At 45.1% G+C, this 17,950-nt stretch overlaps 1 protein-coding gene across 1 annotated transcript; it reads right to left on the bottom strand.

Annotated features, from left to right (window-relative positions):
* Window positions 1-1,809: 1,809 nt before the first annotated feature.
* On the bottom strand, window positions 1,810-17,280 carry LOC112256872. Its single transcript, XM_024430428.2, has 12 exons — window positions 16,681-17,280; window positions 8,657-16,573; window positions 8,330-8,542; window positions 7,943-8,126; window positions 7,535-7,681; window positions 6,605-6,704; window positions 4,717-4,883; window positions 4,521-4,585; window positions 4,140-4,342; window positions 3,825-3,904; window positions 3,418-3,576; window positions 1,810-3,030 (listed from the first exon to the last, which is right to left on the bottom strand). The coding sequence occupies exons 2-12, from the start codon at window positions 15,940-15,942 to the stop codon at window positions 2,929-2,931; spliced, it is 8,706 nt and encodes a 2,901-aa protein (XP_024286196.1). The 5' UTR covers window positions 15,943-16,573; window positions 16,681-17,280; the 3' UTR covers window positions 1,810-2,928.
* Between the last annotated feature and the right edge of the window lie 670 nt (window positions 17,281-17,950).

The raw sequence follows: 17,950 nt of genomic DNA, 5'->3' as shown, positions 1-17,950 counted from the left end.
TGGTCCTTGACTAGTCTCTCAAAGCAGTTCAGCAGACCGTAAATTTGCTCAGTGACACATTTTTAGTTGAGGGAACATTGGCTATAGGCCTACTCAGGAACAGGATAACATTCATTTTTACAATTAATATACATAATATTTACAAAGCCAAACCAATACTGGAAGGAAGAAGCGACAAGCTTTGAGTATGTACAGAAAAAATGTCAAGTTTATACAGGAAAATAAAATATGCTCTTTGCATTTCTTTAGGATTCAAATATAATGTTATTAAAATAAAGAACATAATAAAAACAAATATTTATACATATTGACATGCTATGTATACATTCATGTCAAATAAAAGGCACTTACAAAAGTATGGATTAAAATAAAACTCAAAGTACAAATAGGTTGTCAGTTAACTAGGCTACTTCATTGTTCTTCCCCTGTGGAAACTAAACTCTGCAAAAAAAGAAACATCCTGTGTAAATATTTGTATGAACATAACAAAAATCATCAACTGAGACATAAACTGAACAAGTTCCACAGACATGTGACTAACAGACATAGAATAATGTGTCCCTGAAACAAAGGTGGGGTCAAAATCAAAAGTAACAGTCAGTATCTGGTGTGGCCACCAGCTGCATTAGGTACTGCAGTGCATCTCCTCCTCATGGACTGCACCAGATTTGCCAGTTCTGCTGTGAGATGTTACCCCACTCTTCCACCAAGGCACCTACAAGTTCCCGGACATTTCTGGGGGGAATGGCCCTAGCTCTCACCCTCCGATCCAATAGGTCCCAGACGTGCCCAATGGAATTGAGATCCGGGCTCTTCGCTGGCCATGGCAGAACACTGACATTCCTGTCTTGCAGGAAATCACTCACCAAACGAGCAGTATGGCTGGTGGCATTGTCATGCTGGAGGGTCATGTCAGGATGAGCCTGCAGGAGGGGTACCACATGAGGGAGGAGGATGTCTTCCCTGTAACGCACAGCGTTGAGATTGCCTGCAATAACAACAAGCTCAGTCTGATGATGCTGTGACACACCGCCCCAGACCATGACGGACCCTCCACCTCCAAATCGATCCCGCTCCAGAGTACGGGCCTCGGTGTAATGCTCATTCCTTCGACGATAAACACGAATCCGACCATCACCCCTGGTGAGACAAAACCGCGACTCGTCATCGAAGAGCACTTTTTGTCAGTCCTGTCTGGAACAGCGATTGTGGGTTTGTGCCCATAGGCGACGTTGTTGCAGGTAATGTCTGGTGAGGACCTGCCTTAAAACAGGCCTATAAGCCCTCATGTCCAGCCTCTCTCAGCCTATTGCGAACAGTCTGAGCACTGATCGAGGGATTGTGCGTTCCTGGTGTAACTCGGGCAGTTGTTGTTGCCATCCTGTACCTGTGATGTTCGGATGTACCGATCCTGTGCAGGTGTTGTTACAAGTGGTCTGCCATTGCGAGGACGATCAGTTGTCCGAACTGTCTCCCTGTAGCGCTGTCTTAGGCGTCTCATAGTACAGATATTGCAATTTATTGCCCTGGCCACATCTGCAGTCCTCATGCCTCCTTGCAGCCTACCTAAGGCACGTTCACGCCGATGAGCAGGGACCCATGGCATCTTTTTATTGGTGTTTTTCAGAGTCAGTAGAAAGGCCTCTTTAGTGTCCTCAGTTTTCATAACTGTGACCTTAATTGCCTACCATCTGTAAGCTGTTAGTGTCTTAACGACCGCTCCACAGGTACATGTTCATTAATTGTTTATGGTTCATTGAACAAGCATGAGAAACAGTGTTTAAACCCTTTACAATGAAGATCTATGAAGTTATTTGGATTTATACGGATTATCTTTGATAGACAGGGTCCTGAAAAAGGGAAATTTATTTTTTTGCTGAGTTAATATCCTTCATATCAGTTCCTGCTTACTTGGTTCCCCTGGGGACCATCTTACTGTGACACTGCAGTACTACAACTACAGAAAAATAATGTCCTGAACAGTCAACAAAACACATAATATGGCTTTTTAAAGGTTGGGTAGTGAGTTTAGTAAAGTGTGCTGTGCCTTGAGACATTAACACAGGATGCTGGAGAAAACAATTATGTCACTAAGTGGTCATTATAAAAGTGGTTAGTTCTTAGGCTGGGAGGACAGTGAAATGGGAGACAAATGATCACTTTGTATCATAAATCAGTAACTAGGGAAGTAGTACAACTGAGGCTTACAGATAGATTAAATATAGCAATGGGCAACAGGAGACTAACGATCATTTTGCATTTGATATAAATCAGTGTTATTCTGAAAAATATGTGGAATTGTAAACATTTAGGACCTGGTGTTACCCTGGTCAGAAGTTGCAGTGACACAGTAAGATGTGTTGTATGGGTAAAATATAGGAGCCACATCCTCAACCCTCCCTGACAGCCAGTCTAGACCACTCAATCTTTGGCAATATACTTAAAAGATTGGTATAATCATACGCATTAAACACAGGTCTTCAATGAACCATTTTAAACACAAAACACAGTTATGATTCGATATAAACAAGCTGCATGATACTTAGTATCACAAAATCAATGTCATCAGTGCTCTTCATAAGGATACAATCAAGTAAATAAATTGCAAATTACAATAGAGACAGATCCCATATCAGATTCAGGGCGTACGTCTAAGTACTCACTTTTACGCGTGTGACCATTAACCTGGGGGCGTGTTCTTTAGGGCACACCATAGCAAAACGTTTTGCAATGAGAGACGAAATCTGTGTTCTAATTGGACAGTTGATCTGGGTCGTGTTCATTGGGGCACATTGTAGCAACATGTTTTGCAACGGAAAAAGAAAATGTGCATTTCTTATTGGAAAAGTCCAGTTAGTCCCTCCTTGTTTCAGTCTGTTTTCTTCCTTTTGGTGCCTAATGAACACGACCCTGACCATTCTGTCAGTCTCACAAAGAGAAAAGGGAGTCGAGCTCAGCCAGGACGGACGCCTGTCTCCTAGCCACTGATCCCAACAGTCTCTGAGGAAGGGATGGAGTGCCCAGGTCCACCTGAAACAAAGGAGGACAAAAAGTGAGCCAAGGAAGGGATGGAAAAGAGAGGGGTAGGAAGAAACTAAAAGAGAGAGGAAGAGAGATTCCACATGGCGATGAGGAATCATTAGGCATATCTGCATCTAAAGTACTCTTAAGAACTCTGACATCTGTTGATGTAAAACTGGATTGATGAATTGATTGATTGATTTTAAGAACTTTCTGACATCTGTTGATGTAAAACTGGATTGATTAATCATTTTGATGAATTGATTGATTGATTTGAAGAACTTTCTGACATCTGTTGATGTAAAACTGGATTGATGAATCATTTTGATTAATTGATTGATTGATAGCTTTTTCAGACCACTTTACGTTGTCATAGTAACCTGATTCCTATCTCACCTGCAGTAGGTAGATGACCCTGACGACCTCTCGGACGTGGCGTGTGATTGTCTGAAGGACCCAGGCGCTAGGCAACATCTCCCCTCGGACAGCCTCTACACTGGGCCGAGGGAGAGACTCCTCGAAGACTGACTGCATGGCCAGCACACACAGCTCATCCTAGGAGAGAGAGAGAAGGGCACTGAGTTAGTAGTCAGTCTCTTGCTGTAGACAAGGAAAACTCCTGGCCCTCGCTATAGGACAGTAAGAATACATTGTATCATTGCCCCTGAAACGAGGAGGTCTTCTGTCCCCCTCATTCCAGTTGAACATTCAAAACAAATCTTGGTAAGAAGGAGCAGGTAAGTTTAAACTTGGAATTCAGCTGCAGGTCCCCTGACTGACCCCTGAACTCTGACCCGACTGACCTGTTGTGACTGGGTGCTGATGCAGCAGAAGTCTCTGGGCTGTTTGAGGTGGCAGCTGGATGGGTCTGTCAGCAGGTAGACTGATGAGGAGAGACACATGGAAAAGCATGAGGAAAAATTACAATTGAAATCTGAATTTCAGTTTACTTCCTGGAAGTAATTGACTGAAGTGAAATGGAATTGACTCATAGCGATAGATAGATGGTGCATTTGCTACAAAGCGTGTTTTTGCATGGGCAGCCCCATTGAAGGCTTTCACCAGTTTTAAGTAGTGAATTAACTCCAACTCTGCATTTCTCCAGGCAGCAGACTAACCCAACTGAGTGCTGTCATCTAGTGGTCGTGTCCAGGCAGACCGGATAGCCTCATGGTACAGGTGGGTCTTGGAGTGGTCTCGGACCATGCTCCACAGGCTGGCCAGGGGCCTCTCCAGCTCCACCGCCCCAAGGAAACAGTGCACAGATGGGCTGGAGGAGGGCTTGTAGAAGGCCTGGACACCTCGCTCCACGCCCTGGTACCTGATAGAGAGAGAGAGAGGACAGGAAGGTTGCAAATACACCATCTATAATATAAACCCAGTGGGAAAAGCCGGTTGAAATCACATCATTACAACCTGCTGGGAGTGTAGCTAGTTATAACATGGTTTACTATTGGTTAACCTGAATGTAATAAAGGAGAAACCATGATGCAACTCACCTCCAACCAGCTGCAGCTTTCCCCATCACCAGGTTCCCCATGTCACTAGCAGCAGCCAAGCGCACCTGGGGCAGGTGAGAACATGTTTCTTATTTTAGCAAACGTGCAACAACGAACAAGTACATAGTCCACGGTAAATTGGAAATGTGTAATTTTGCTGTCTTGTGTTATTCTATAAAGTTTATTTGAATTGTACCTCAGCCATAGCTCGACCAAGCAGACAGGAAGTGAAGTCCTGATAGGCTGTCGATATGGACGAGGCGGAGCCAAAAGAGGAGGTACGCTGTCGTAGGTTCGTAGGAGATGACGGTGAGGATGACATCAGAGGGTCATACCCTGACACACCAGGCTCCAGACATACATCTAGAAAATACATAATAGAAAAGACATACACATGGTTATAATAGGTATTAAAAACAAAGTAGGAAAAAAGAAGGAACCCGCACACTGCTCTTGACAGTCTTGATGAAGGCCGTGAGGTCGATATGTAAAGCTCTGATGAAGGCCGTGAGGTCGATATGTAAAGCTCTGATGAAGGCCGTGAGGTCGATATGTAAAGCTCTGATGAAGGCCGTGAGGTCGATACGTAAAGCTCTGATGAAGGCCGTGAGGTCGATACGTAAAGCTCTGATGAAGGCTGTGAGGTCGATATGTAAAGCTCTGACGAAGGCTGTGAGGTCGATACGTAAAGCTCTGATGAAGGCTGTGAGGTCGATATGTAAAGCTCTGACGAAGGCTGTGAGGTCGATATGTAAAGCTCTGACGAAGGCTGTGAGGTCGATACGTAAAGCTCTGATGAAGGCTGTGAGGTCGATATGTAAAGCTCTGACGAAGGCTGTGAGGTCGATATGTAAAGCTCTGATGAAGGCTGTGAGGTCGATACGTAAAGCTCTGATGAAGGCTGTGAGGTCGATACGTAAAGCTCTGACGAAGGCTGTGAGGTCGATATGTAAAGCTCTGATGAAGGCCGTGAGGTCGATACGTAAAGCTCTGATGAAGGCTGTGAGGTCGATATGTAAAGCTCTGACGAAGGCTGTGAGGTCGATATGTAAAGCTCTGACGAAGGCTGTGAGGTCGATATGTAAAGCTCTGATGAAGGCTGTGAGGTCGATATGTAAAGCTCTGATGAAGGCCGTGAGGTCGATATGTAAAGCTCTGATGAAGGCCGTGAGGTCGATACGTAAAGCTCTGACGAAGGCTGTGAGGTCGATATGTAAAGCTCTGATGAAGGCTGTGAGGTCGATATGTAAAGCTCTGACGAAGGCTGTGAGGTCGATACGTAAAGCTCTGATGAAGGCCGTGAGGTCGATATGTAAAGCTCTGATGAAGGCCGTGAGGTCGATACGTAAAGCTCTGATGAAGGCCGTGAGGTCGATATGTAAAGCTCTGATGAAGGCCGTGAGGTCGATATGTAAAGCTCTGACGAAGGCTGTGAGGTCGATATGTAAAGCTCTGATGAAGGCCGTGAGGTCGATATGTAAAGCTCTGATGAAGGCCGTGAGGTCGATATGTAAAGCTCTGATGAAGGCTGTGAGGTCGATATGTAAAGCTCTGATGAAGGCCGTGAGGTCGATATGTAAAGCTCTGATGAAGGCTGTGAGGTCGATATGTAAAGCTCTGATGAAGGCCGTGAGGTCGATACGTAAAGCTCTGACGAAGGCTGTGAGGTCGATATGTAAAGCTCTGATGAAGGCCGTGAGGTCGATACGTAAAGCTCTGACGAAGGCTGTGAGGTCGATACGTAAAGCTCTGATGAAGGCCGTGAGGTCGATATGTAAAGCTCTGATGAAGGCTGTGAGGTCGATATGTAAAGCTCTGATGAAGGCCGTGAGGTCGATACGTAAAGCTCTGACGAAGGCCGTGAGGTCGATATGTAAAGCTCTGACGAAGGCCGTGAGGTCGATATGTAAAGCTCTGACGAAGGCCGTGAGGTCGATACATGTATGAACCCCCTCCTTTGAATGTCTTATTATAATTTCATAGTGATCCTGTACTGGCTAAATAACAGCCTTTTTGAGTCAGTTGAACATGTGATGAAGATGTTGAGAGTGGTTGCTGTCTTGTGGTGGTGAGTCAGTCCTCACCCTGGGCAGAGAGCCAGGCACGCTGGGTCTTCACACTCTGAGAACCACAGATGGGAGGGCGAGACCTGACCTTCAGCCCATCACCCAGGACCTCAGTGACCTGGCACCAGACAAAAACAACACAGAGAACTCATTAGGGCTCTTTATTTATTCCTGGTCTATTTGAATAGGGACGGATACAAACACATTGACACACTGAATAATATTTCTATATTCCTTAATTCCATTATTTTACTTTTAGGTTGTGTGTATTGTTGTGAATTGTTAGATATTACTGCACTGTTGGAGCTAGAAACACAAGCATTTCGCTACACCAGCAATAACATCTGCTAAACATGTCTACGTGACAAATACAATTTGATTTGAATAAACAATTGTCTGATGCATTGCACCATAGTGAATATAGTCTGCTGTAAGTTCCAACACCCTTAAGGTTAATTTACAGTAAGTCTACTGACTGTTCATAGATATATGTAATATTCTTCACACTTGGGAAAAAATATGCTATCTAGAGCCTAAAAGGGTTCTTCGGCTATCTCCATAGAATAACCATTTGAAGAACCCTTTTTGGTTCCAGGTAGAAGAACCCTTTTGGTTCCAGGTAGAACTGTTTTGGGTTACATGTAGGGCCCTTTCTACAGAGGATTCCTTATGGAACCCAAAATTGTTCTGCCTATAAAAAAGGGTTCTATCTGGAACCAAAGAGGGTTCTGCTATGGGGAAAGCGGAAGAACCCTTTTGGAACCCTTTTTTCTAAGAGTGTTGTGCTCTATAGACCCGTTGTCAAATTGACTATGAACCAGCCATTAGGATTAACTTTACTTTATTGAATTTAGTTGTTCAGGGACAGTGCAAATGAATCAACATTACTGTAAATGTGCCTGTTTTCAAGTGCAGTCCCTAAAACATCTTCAAAGACTAGTACAGTACCTCCTGTGTCAGTGGGGGTCTACTGCCATCCCTCAGCTGAGCTGTGTTGCCACTGTTGTAGCCAGAGGTTGGTCCAGAGGATAGGCTCAGACTCGACCCAGTGCACAGTGTACTGCTGCTGACTCTGGTCCGATACCGCAAGTCATCCTAAATGTGAATAAATGATCAGTTGACAGAGAAGAGAGAAAGATGTTTTAGGAAAACAGCAACTGATCAGAGGACAACGTAAGTCTCTGACTATAAGGTGAGTTTTTTTTCATGGTCCTTTGTGCCAGATCCATGAAAAAGAGCTCCGCCTTCTAGTCGATGTGAAAAAATAAAAGAATCCATGGAGAAAATATGCTGAACACATCTTGGGCTTTCAACTGTCTATGGAGTGTGAAACTATTGCTTCTTGCTGTGACTAACATTGACCATCTGAGACAGAGTCTGTTGCTGGAGCCGTCTTTTCTCCTGCTCTGTCCTCTCGCGGAGCCGTTCCCGTGCACGGGATATCTCTGTCATGGCCTCCTCACGGGCACGGCCGTAGTCACGCAGAAGATGCTCTATCTCAGGGGGATATTCACCCTCTCCTCTGGGTGGATCTGGGATCCTGGGGAAAGATGAGGAAGATTTACAATCAATCAACTGATGAATCAATCAATCAACAACTGTATAAAGTCCCTTTTAGAATAATATTTGTCACAAAATGTTTTACACTTCAGACACTTGAGAATTGGACATGGAAAACCGTTGAGCAACGTAGAAATAATCAAAACCAAAATGTGACTTGGTGTGGATTGTGGAGTGTCTTACATCCTGCTCGTCACTACCTCCTGACGGAGCTGTTGAAGGTAGCCTCTGCAGCGACTGGGCAGGGCTGAAACTCTGGGGTCTTTTTGAGGGGATCTGGGTTGAGGAGGGGACCGGGTGAAGTGGTGCTTGCTGGGGCTGAGGCTGCGAGTCCTACGGCAGGTCTGAAGCTGAGCTTCCCTGTCCTTTCTCAAACTCTCAATGCTCCTCCGGTGCCTGATACAAGAGGAACATAGGGAATAATTTACATTTTATAAACTACAATTTTAAATTCATCTAATTACATCATAATATCAACACAATCACATCCTTAGGGACATTTAACCTTACTGGTCATAGAGCTGCTGTTTGGTAGGGACAGGGGACGGTTCCTCCTCCTTGGTTCCACCAGATGTCAGCATCTTTAACAACGTGTCCATCTCTCCCAGACCGTAGTGCAGGTTGGCTTCAGTCAGCTCCAAGGTCAGATGATGAGGGTTCATGTTCAGTTGGACCGTAGCCATGACCTGCTCGCGCTCTTTACGTAGCCTCTCTATCTCTCTTGTCTTCTTGTCCTTATGGAACATGGGCTCTGGACTCAAGCTGGACTCTGACTCCTGGCTCTCCAGCTCAGCCCACTCTGGCTGGTTCCTCTGTGCTTCATGACCAGTAGGTAGATACACGGCTGGTTTCATTAAACTATTAGTCCGTCCTATCTCAGAGGGATGCTGACTGATACCAGACCAGTTGGTGAACTTGTTGTGCACAGGTAGGTCCTCAGGGAGCCGCTGGTGATCTAGCTGATGTGGGGAGTGTTGGAAGTTGGGAGTGTGGGTGACTGGGTTGGTGTTCACTAGAATGTCTGTGTTGCACTCGCTTGGGCCCAACGACACCATGTCATCCTCCTGAACATGGATGGTGCTGTCACTGATAGGGGATTGTTCATAAGCACCAGAGAAGTGCTCCACTGGACGCTCTGATGATCTACTGTTGTGGGAATCTATTGAATGTCTTCTGTAGCTTAGTTGATCTCCAAAAGTAGTGAAGGATTTCTCCTCCTGTTTGGACTCAACAGTCTGACTAAAGATGAGAGAGGTGTGGTTCTGCATAGCGACTCTGTTACTGCTTAGAACAGAAGGAAGGGACCATATTGGACGTTGGCTGGTTTTGTGCCATACGCTCATTTCCTTTTCTTCGTCCTGGATGACAACGCTGGTTTCATTGTGGATGTAATTGTCGATAGACGAACTAAGACTTTCTGAGCATCCATCAGGCCCTTTTGGTCTTGAATGGCTGAGGGCACTCACATTCTCGAGGAATATCAATCCCATTGATTTTGTGGTGGAGTTATCACCTGGCTTGTCACACAGATGAAGGGAGTTATGTCCTGATATCTTATCATTCTTTATGAAAGACATGCATGTTTTGTGTCCGCTGTAACTTAAACAAGGTGTTGACTGGTCCGAAATGTGGTGTTTACTTCTATTTTGCGTCTCAAACTTCTGTTCTTCTTTGGGACTCTGTAAATACTTTATTCTGCTCTGGTTGGAACCAGCCCTGGGACGCACAGTGAGAATGGGTGAGCATGCACGGTCTGTGAAGCTCACTTGTTTTCTATAGCCTATTCCCGGGTCACTCCTTCTCAAGATATTATGGCATTCTGGTCTGAGTATTTCTGACAAATGATGGCAGACTTCAGATACTCCCAAGCTTTTGGAGGAGGACACTCTTTCAGGATTGCAGTCCTCATTGCTTATATGACGAATGGCAGGATTTGAATGATTGTGGCGTTGGACAGTCTCCAGGGAAGGGACTTTGTGTGGGAGACTCTCTGGTTCCAAGATAGATCTTTGGTTAACAGTGGAGCCATTGAGTCGCAGGTCAGGCATGCTCTGAATATTATCATCCACGTTTTTCTTGAGTTGATGTTGAAGAGGAAGCCCTTTGTCTTGTGACACAGTGAGAACTTCTGAGCCAATCACTTTGACTATCACATTAACTTCATGGGCTTTGGACCTCTCTGTGGACAGAGTTTGGGGGATAGACATTTCGTCTTCAACGGGTGTTAAAGTCCTTTCGGTCTGGATCCCAATATCTACTGCAGTTTTGGTTGAGCAGTCTCTCTTCATCCAATCTGTGGAGGAGTACAGATGAGATGAAGATTTAACATTTCTTATCAGGCTATGTTTGAGGCTTTCGCCAGACCTCATACCCTGAACATTCCCCAGAAGATCAGACGTGTTTACTATCAGCTGTGAGAGATGCTCAGACATGTTCTGAAGGCTGGCCCATGTGGTGGTCTCTCTACAGGCCTCTGTGGTCTTCGGCAACACTGGTACCTGAGTGCTGCTCTTTCTGTGACGTTTGTTTCTCCTCTGTAGATCACCATGATTGATCGTTGTCTGAGTCGTGCTTTCTTGAGTGAAGGTTGTCTGGGTGCTCTGGTCACATCTGGTGTTTGTTTCAGACCTCTGAAACCCGTTACCCTGAAACGCCTGCTCTGAAGAGTCGTAAACCAACATGATCTCATCCACCTGGCCAGTGCTGTTACCAAGATCTCCAGATACATTGTAGCAAGAAGATGAGTTACAGCTCATGGTCAGAGTCACTTGTTGATTGTGATCGTCAACACCGGAGACTTGGTTAGTACGTTCTTTCAGATGGGCTTTGAGGGACGTTTGATCTTTGAAGTCTTCCTCCATGATGCTCAGGGTGCTGGAGAGTCCATTGTTGTTGGCGTAAGTGCTCAGGTGGGAGTTGAAAGGAGAGTTCTGCACGTTTAAACCATTGTCGACACTGCAGCATCTAGTGACGTGTTTGGTAGTGGAATCCAGCAGCGGTGATTTACAAGAAATGTCAGCGGCACTTCCAAACACCTGGTTCTTGTAGCAGCTTTGGTTTGGCTCTTCTTCTTGCCATTGGTGAGCAAAGGGATTGATGTCGCTGGAGGCAAAATGCATTGGCAAATCTTGAGTCTTTGGTGTGTAGTGTGACATCTCAGTTTCTTTGATACTGGAAGACATGATTTTCTCCCGATTTGTCCTTTTCTCTATATGTGGTGATTGTCCATTGGGGCTGTGTTCTTTCTGACCCAAACTGATGCCAACTCCAGCTTTATCATCATATTTATATGGGGTCTGGTCAGTACAAGCTTCCATAGTGTGATTGTCTTTTGACTGTGGCGATTGTCTTTTCACTAGAGACATTTCTCCACCATTGCATTGAATCATCTCCTCTAATTTTCCATTAGTTTGAGTTCCTGACTTCATTCTTGTTGATGAAGACCTGTTTTGATCCAACCTGGGAGGGATTTTCTCTTCTTCATCTGAGGAAGACTTGAGTGTGGAGTCAGAGGATGAGCTATGAGGTGCCTGGGCTTTGGACCTTCTGAACCTCTTGGACTTCCCCTTCTTGTAATGAACAACACTACTGCCACAGAACTGATGAGATTGCCTGCAATTAGATGTTTTGGTATTTCCCTCTCTGGACATGATATCTCTGCAAATGTCACCCAATATCTTCATATTAGCATCACTACTTCCATGTGTTATTTGGGATGGAGAAGATCCAATACTATGTATTTTACTTGGTACATCAAACAAGGTTCCAGGAGATTTTGCCAGAGATCCATCAGTCCTTGACCCTTCTTCATTTTTAGCCACATTGCACTGAATCTTCAGCCATTTTTCAACATGACATGTTTTGTGTTTTACACTGGGATGTTTATTTTTAGGATCAGGATCGACGGTCACACAAGTCTTATGAAATTTGTCTACCTGAGTTTCAGATGAGCATTTTGACTGTGATAGTTCCTGACTCAGTGAGCATTTTGACTGTGGTAGTTCCTGACTCAGTGAGCATTTTGACTGTGGTAGTTCCTGACTCAGTGAGCACTTTGACTGTGGTAGTTCCTGACTCAGTGAGCACTTTGACTGTGGTATTTCCTGACTCAGTGAGCATTTTGACTGTGGTAGTTCCTGACTCAGTGAGCACTTTGACTGTGGTAGTTCCTGACTCAGATTTGTTGCATAGGGAGGGTCTTTTTGGAGCTCATTTCTGACCTCAATGTGATTTTTTCTGCCTTTCTCCTGTAGCTTCTGTGATTCACAGAAATGATTTGAGAGTGGTTGACTGTTGTGGTGCTTCTCAATGTTTTCTGGTGTACATTGAGTCCCGATTTGATCAGAGAGTGAATCTACAGCTGCTTGCCGATGACAATCATTTAAGTAAAGTTGTCCACTTGCACCCGTTGAGGTCAATTTGCATTGGTTCTTGCTTTCGCCTTGAACCTCATATTCTGAATCCATTATGAGGTCCCTTGCATGTGCAAAGGCCATATTGGGTGGCGTAGTCACTGAGGACACTGTTCCTGGGCAGTTCTGGAGAGGTTGTAGAGCACTAGATTTCAGGTTTTGCTCAGGTGAAGCGGCCTGGTTGACAGTTTGTTTATCGTTATTACTAAGACAAGCATGATGAGGATGATACTTCTCAGGACCTGTTTCTTTCTTTATGTTATCCATATGTGAAAAACGGACATCCCTTTCAAACACTTTCCCTGGAGAAAGTAAGAATTCTTTGGGTGCAGTGGAAGTGGAAGTAGACATTGAAGAACATCCCATTGGCAGCAGTACAGGCTTGTTGATGTATTCAGGTTTCCCTCGGTTGTTCAATGCCAGACTTAATTGGATCTCATGGCTTTTAACGGTGAAAGATGCTGCACCAGAATTGACACTTGCATTTGGTGTAATGACAGAACAGCCAGAAGCATCCTGACCCTTGTATTCCCTTGCATCAACATCAGTTATTCCATTTTTCAGTTGCACTTCTCTCATGTTCTCTTGAAAGCTCTTACTTAATTGGGACCCCGAGGAGATCTTTGTCCTATGGTCTGGATCATTCTCTTTACTTATCAAACTTAGTTGATTCATAGAATTTAATTTGATGGAAGTAGAGGGTCTAAGAACCTTTCCGTGGCTCATGTTTCCCATGTCTGTCGTGTTGTCCATTTTTAGAATCTCAGAATCGATACAAGACTTTTCTGATGTTGAACAAGAGCCTGGCTTAATGATTACCAGTGGATCATCAGCTATTTGATGATCCTTCACTGCTTGTAGACCTTTTGGTGAATCGCATTTGTTAGGATTGCTTGTTGGCAAGGCATTAAGGATTTGACTACTCTGACTGTCCAGTTCACTGTTACTGTTGTCTCCACCCCCATCTATAAATAACATCCTCATATCCTCCTTCATCACCTCTGAGATTCGGTGGTCTGATGTACTACAGTTACTATCGCCATGGTGATGTCCCAATCTAACATTCTCTACTTCTCTTCTCTTGCTTCCTGAGTTTAGCTTTTCACCCCGCCCTTGAAATTCTCTTTCTTCAACTTGTTCTACTTCTCTTCTCTTTTCAATAACGGCCTTCTCTCCAAAAGGAGACTCTTTATGGCCACCCGTGTCAATGGTTTTATGGCCACATGGAGAGAGATTTTCATGGGATATGTGCACAGACACTGACATTGCTACTAAAGCCGAGGTATCTCGTTGGAAGTGACCTTCATTGCAGCTCAGATTTAGTTTAAATGAATCGACTGAAGAGGAAGTTTGTTTGTCTTTTAATTCACTGGTGTTATTGTTGTCATCTGGTGAAATAACTTCCTGGCTGTTCTTGACTGTTACAGTAGACAACGCTGCGAAGTCCCCTCTGTTGTTCCTCTTTGGAATTTTCAAGCTGCCAATGAAACTGTCCTGCAGGCCTTTGTTCTTCTTTATGGAATTTTTACAAGACACCTTGAAAAACTCATGCTCTGGCAACACACAGTCCTGCTCTGGCAACACACAGTCCTGCTCTGGCAACACACAGTCCTTCTCTGGCAACACACAGTCCTTCTCTGGCAACACACAGTCCTTCTCTGGCAACACACAGTCCTGCTCTGGCAACACACAGTCCTTCTCTGGCAACACACAGTCCTGCTCTGGCAACACACAGTCCTGCTCTGTGACTTTGGCTTCAAGCTTTTGCAGAATTTTAAACTCACTTTCAAGTGATATGTCTTTGGTATTGCTTGCTTCGCAAAACTCCTCTTCTCTGACTTCTTCCATGTCTCCATCTAAATTGCATAGTTCATTATCTCCAGAATAATTATTTGGGGCACTTTCGATGGCAGGTGTCTCATTCAACATCTCACCTTCAATTTTAGGGAAAGTTAACAGACTGGCTTTTGACAGATGACTGTAGGTAGACAAACTAGTATCGGTGTAGTTTGTTAGGTCTGCTACTCCCACAAACATCACTTCTGGAGATAATGTGACCTTCTGCATCTGAGGCCCATGAAAAATGTCAGCCTCCAATGTTGATGTTGATGGGGTGCATTGAATCGTATAGTCAATGGTTGGAGCACATGCAGATCTATGTGAATGAAGCTCTGCTGAGACATCTCTACTTTGATTTTGGTGTAAACCTGGATCATTAATAGATCCCTTCAGCAAACCTTCTGAAATGACTAACTGACGTTCAAAATAGCCCTTACAACACACCGCCTCATGATTCAATGGCATCATCAAACGTAGCGGTGACATTTGGAGAAGCTGAGAATCAGGGAAATTCAAAGAATCAGTTGAAACCCCAAGTCTTTGTTCCTCTACTGGAACATGTTCGCCCTCTGTGCTGTCGGTAGATGCAGAGCTATAGGATGCAGTGGATCTAAATCCACACTGACAGTCAGACAGATCCACACTGATGGGGCTAGGACTACTGTTGCTGTCCAACGCACCATGACTAAATACCATCCTCCTCCTCAACACGGCAGAGTCCCTAAGGATCCTAGGACTATCTGCTGCATCAGTGTAGGACCATGCATCTGTAAGCACTAGCAAACTCTCTGGTTCCCCCACACTACAGCTGCTCAGAGAGCAAGGGCTGCTGGTCAACATGGTGTGGACATGTCCAAGCTCTTCACTCAGCTTTGATACAGGGTCCCTACACCTGGGTTCTTTTGCTGGCTGATTTTGGTACAGTGATTCCCTTGTTGCGCCGGTTGCTTTATTGACTCGGGTTTTAGGACCGCCATGATGGCTCCAGGAAGCCTCTGCTGGCATTTCATTAGGTTTCTCAATGTCTTCTCTTCCCTCTTTAGTTGGCTGAATCTCCGACGCCATGTTTATAGTTTTTCCAATCGAGGGATTGAGACAACCCCTCACCACAGAGTGACTGGGTACTACCACAGTCCGTCTCTGTGCAGGCCTTGCTGCAATATGCTTCCCTCTGCTCTTCATAGCCAGTGAGTCCTTTGACATCTGACTGTCTTCACTCTTTCCTTCGCTCTGGATAGCCTCCTCCTGCTTCAGCTGCTCTGCCAGGACTGTAGCGTAGACTGAGGACAGGGAGTCCACAGAGAACAAGCTGTCACAGTCTGAGGATTGGTCACCCTCCTCTTCTTCCTCACCGTCATACTTCTCCGATCCTGCCAGTCCCAATCCCTGCGGTCTCTCCACCCACCTTAGGGTGCTGGTCTGGTTCATCAGAGTCTCTGCACTATGCCACCATCTTTGTCTCCACCCACAATCATGTGAAGGATTCTTCTGATCAAGGTCCTCACATGAGACAGTTGTTTTCATCGTGCATTTCTTCCTGCTCATCTTGACGCCTTCAACACCTCGCTTTAGTTTCCAGTGAAATCGGCTTGCTGTTTTACCACTAGGCTTGGTCCCTCTGCCTCCAATACTCAATCCTGATGGTGGTTTTCTAAACACCCTGGCTAACGGTGTCTTTATCCCAGGGCCGACTGAGCGTGATAAGACCTTCTGGATCGTTTCCAAGCCTTTGCTACTACCACGGGGAAGGCTCTTCACTCCCTGACATGGAGCCCGCTGAGTCTGCCTGATAGATTCGCTTACTGTAACTGTGGGTCCCTTTATGATGACATTACTGCTTGACTGTAGGGTCGCTCCATTTGGTGATGGTGATGGGTTCTGATTGTTCTTGAATGTAAATTCAAGTCCATGTTTTGGAAGCAGTGGTTTCCTCTCAGGTCTTTCATGGCATGGCGGCTGAATTAGAGCCTCCTCCTTCACAGGCGGCTTGAGGTTCTCTGAGGAACTTGCTCTAGTCCTGTACCCATGCACCTGACTACTGTGTTGTGTTCCTGAGGAGAATGTGTTGGAGCGACTCCTTGTCCTCTCGCGTGGAAGACATTTATCAGACACCCACTGTCTGGAACAGATGGATCCAAATGTCAGTTCAGATAGTCTGTTTCTCTTCAGGAAGTGGCTGTTGGGGAAAACAAAACAAAACAAGGGATAAGGACATTATCATTTACAACATAAATATTAGCTTGAATAAATATCTATGTGGGAGAGTAGCCTACTTGTGCTGACCTGAAGATTGGGGTGTGTTGGGGGTATAAGCGGGAGAGCAGGTCTGATGAGACAGAATGCCTGCGCAAAACAGGTTGACGTCCTCTTGACCTTGAGGGGGACCCCAGGCCAGGAGACACAGGGCTCTCTAGTCCAGGTGGCAGGGCCTTCTCTAGCCTCTGCAGTTCCCTCTTAGCGTCCAGTAGATGGCGCTTGCGAGCGATCCTCTCCAGCTGGTAGTGCAGCCTTTTGCGTCGAACATGGCTCTCGGCGCGCCGCAGGGTATGATGTCTTGACAACTCCTCCTGAACCACCTTCTGCCTGTATAGAACAACTCTTTGATCACTCTCTTCATCAGAACCTTCCGAATCTTCCGTTAGCAGGCTGTCTAGGATAGGAGCTGGTATAGGATCAGTCGGTATAGGATCAGTCTGTAAAGGATCAGCCTGTAAAGGATCAGCCTGTAAAGGATCAGTCTGTAAAGGATCAGCCTGTAAAGGATCAGCTGGTGCAGGATCAGTTTGTATAGGATCAGTCTGTAAAGGATCAGCCTGTAAAGGATCAGCCTGTAAAGGATCAGTCTGTATAGGATCAGTCTGTAAAGGATCAGTCTGTAAAGGATCGGTCTGTAAAGGATCGGTCTGTAAAGGATCAGTCTGTAACAGTATCACAGATCAGTAGCGAGAAGGATCGGAGGACCAATGCGCAGCGTGGTAAGTATCCATAATGTTTAATCAAACACAACAGAACACTGGAACAAGACAATAAACAGTCCCGTGTGGTAACAAACACTGACACGGAAGACAAACACCCACAACTCAAAAGTGAAACCAGGCTACCTAAGTATGATTCTCAATCAGGGACAACGATTGACAGCTGCCTCTGATTGAGAACCATACCAGGCCGAACACAGAAATCCCAAATGATAGAAAAACGAACATAGACAACCCACCCAACTCACGCCCTGACCATACTAAAACAAAGACATAACAAAGGAACTAAGGTCAGAACGTGACACTCTTAGACAATAGTCTACCTTACAGCCAGCTGCTGAGGGTCAGAAGAATATGTATTGCTGATAATGAATTAGAAAAACATGCCACCACCTTGTGCGATCGGTTTGCCTCGAAGGCTTATGATAAGAAGTTGTTGGATAAGTGTGTTTGTAAAGTACGTAATGTTACACAGGACAGCTTATTGACTCCTAAACCTGCCCCTCCTAATGATCAGGCTACTGTCTCTGTCTTCTACGTATTTCTCTCCCTCTCAGGCTGATAAATCCTCCATTTAA

The sequence above is a fragment of the Oncorhynchus tshawytscha genome, linkage group LG08 (assembly GCF_018296145.1).
Source record: "Oncorhynchus tshawytscha isolate Ot180627B linkage group LG08, Otsh_v2.0, whole genome shotgun sequence".
In the NCBI taxonomy this organism is placed as follows: Eukaryota; Metazoa; Chordata; class Actinopteri; order Salmoniformes; family Salmonidae; genus Oncorhynchus; species Oncorhynchus tshawytscha.
Note: the sequence above shows the minus strand (reverse complement) of the source record. Positions and strands in the feature narration are given on the sequence as shown.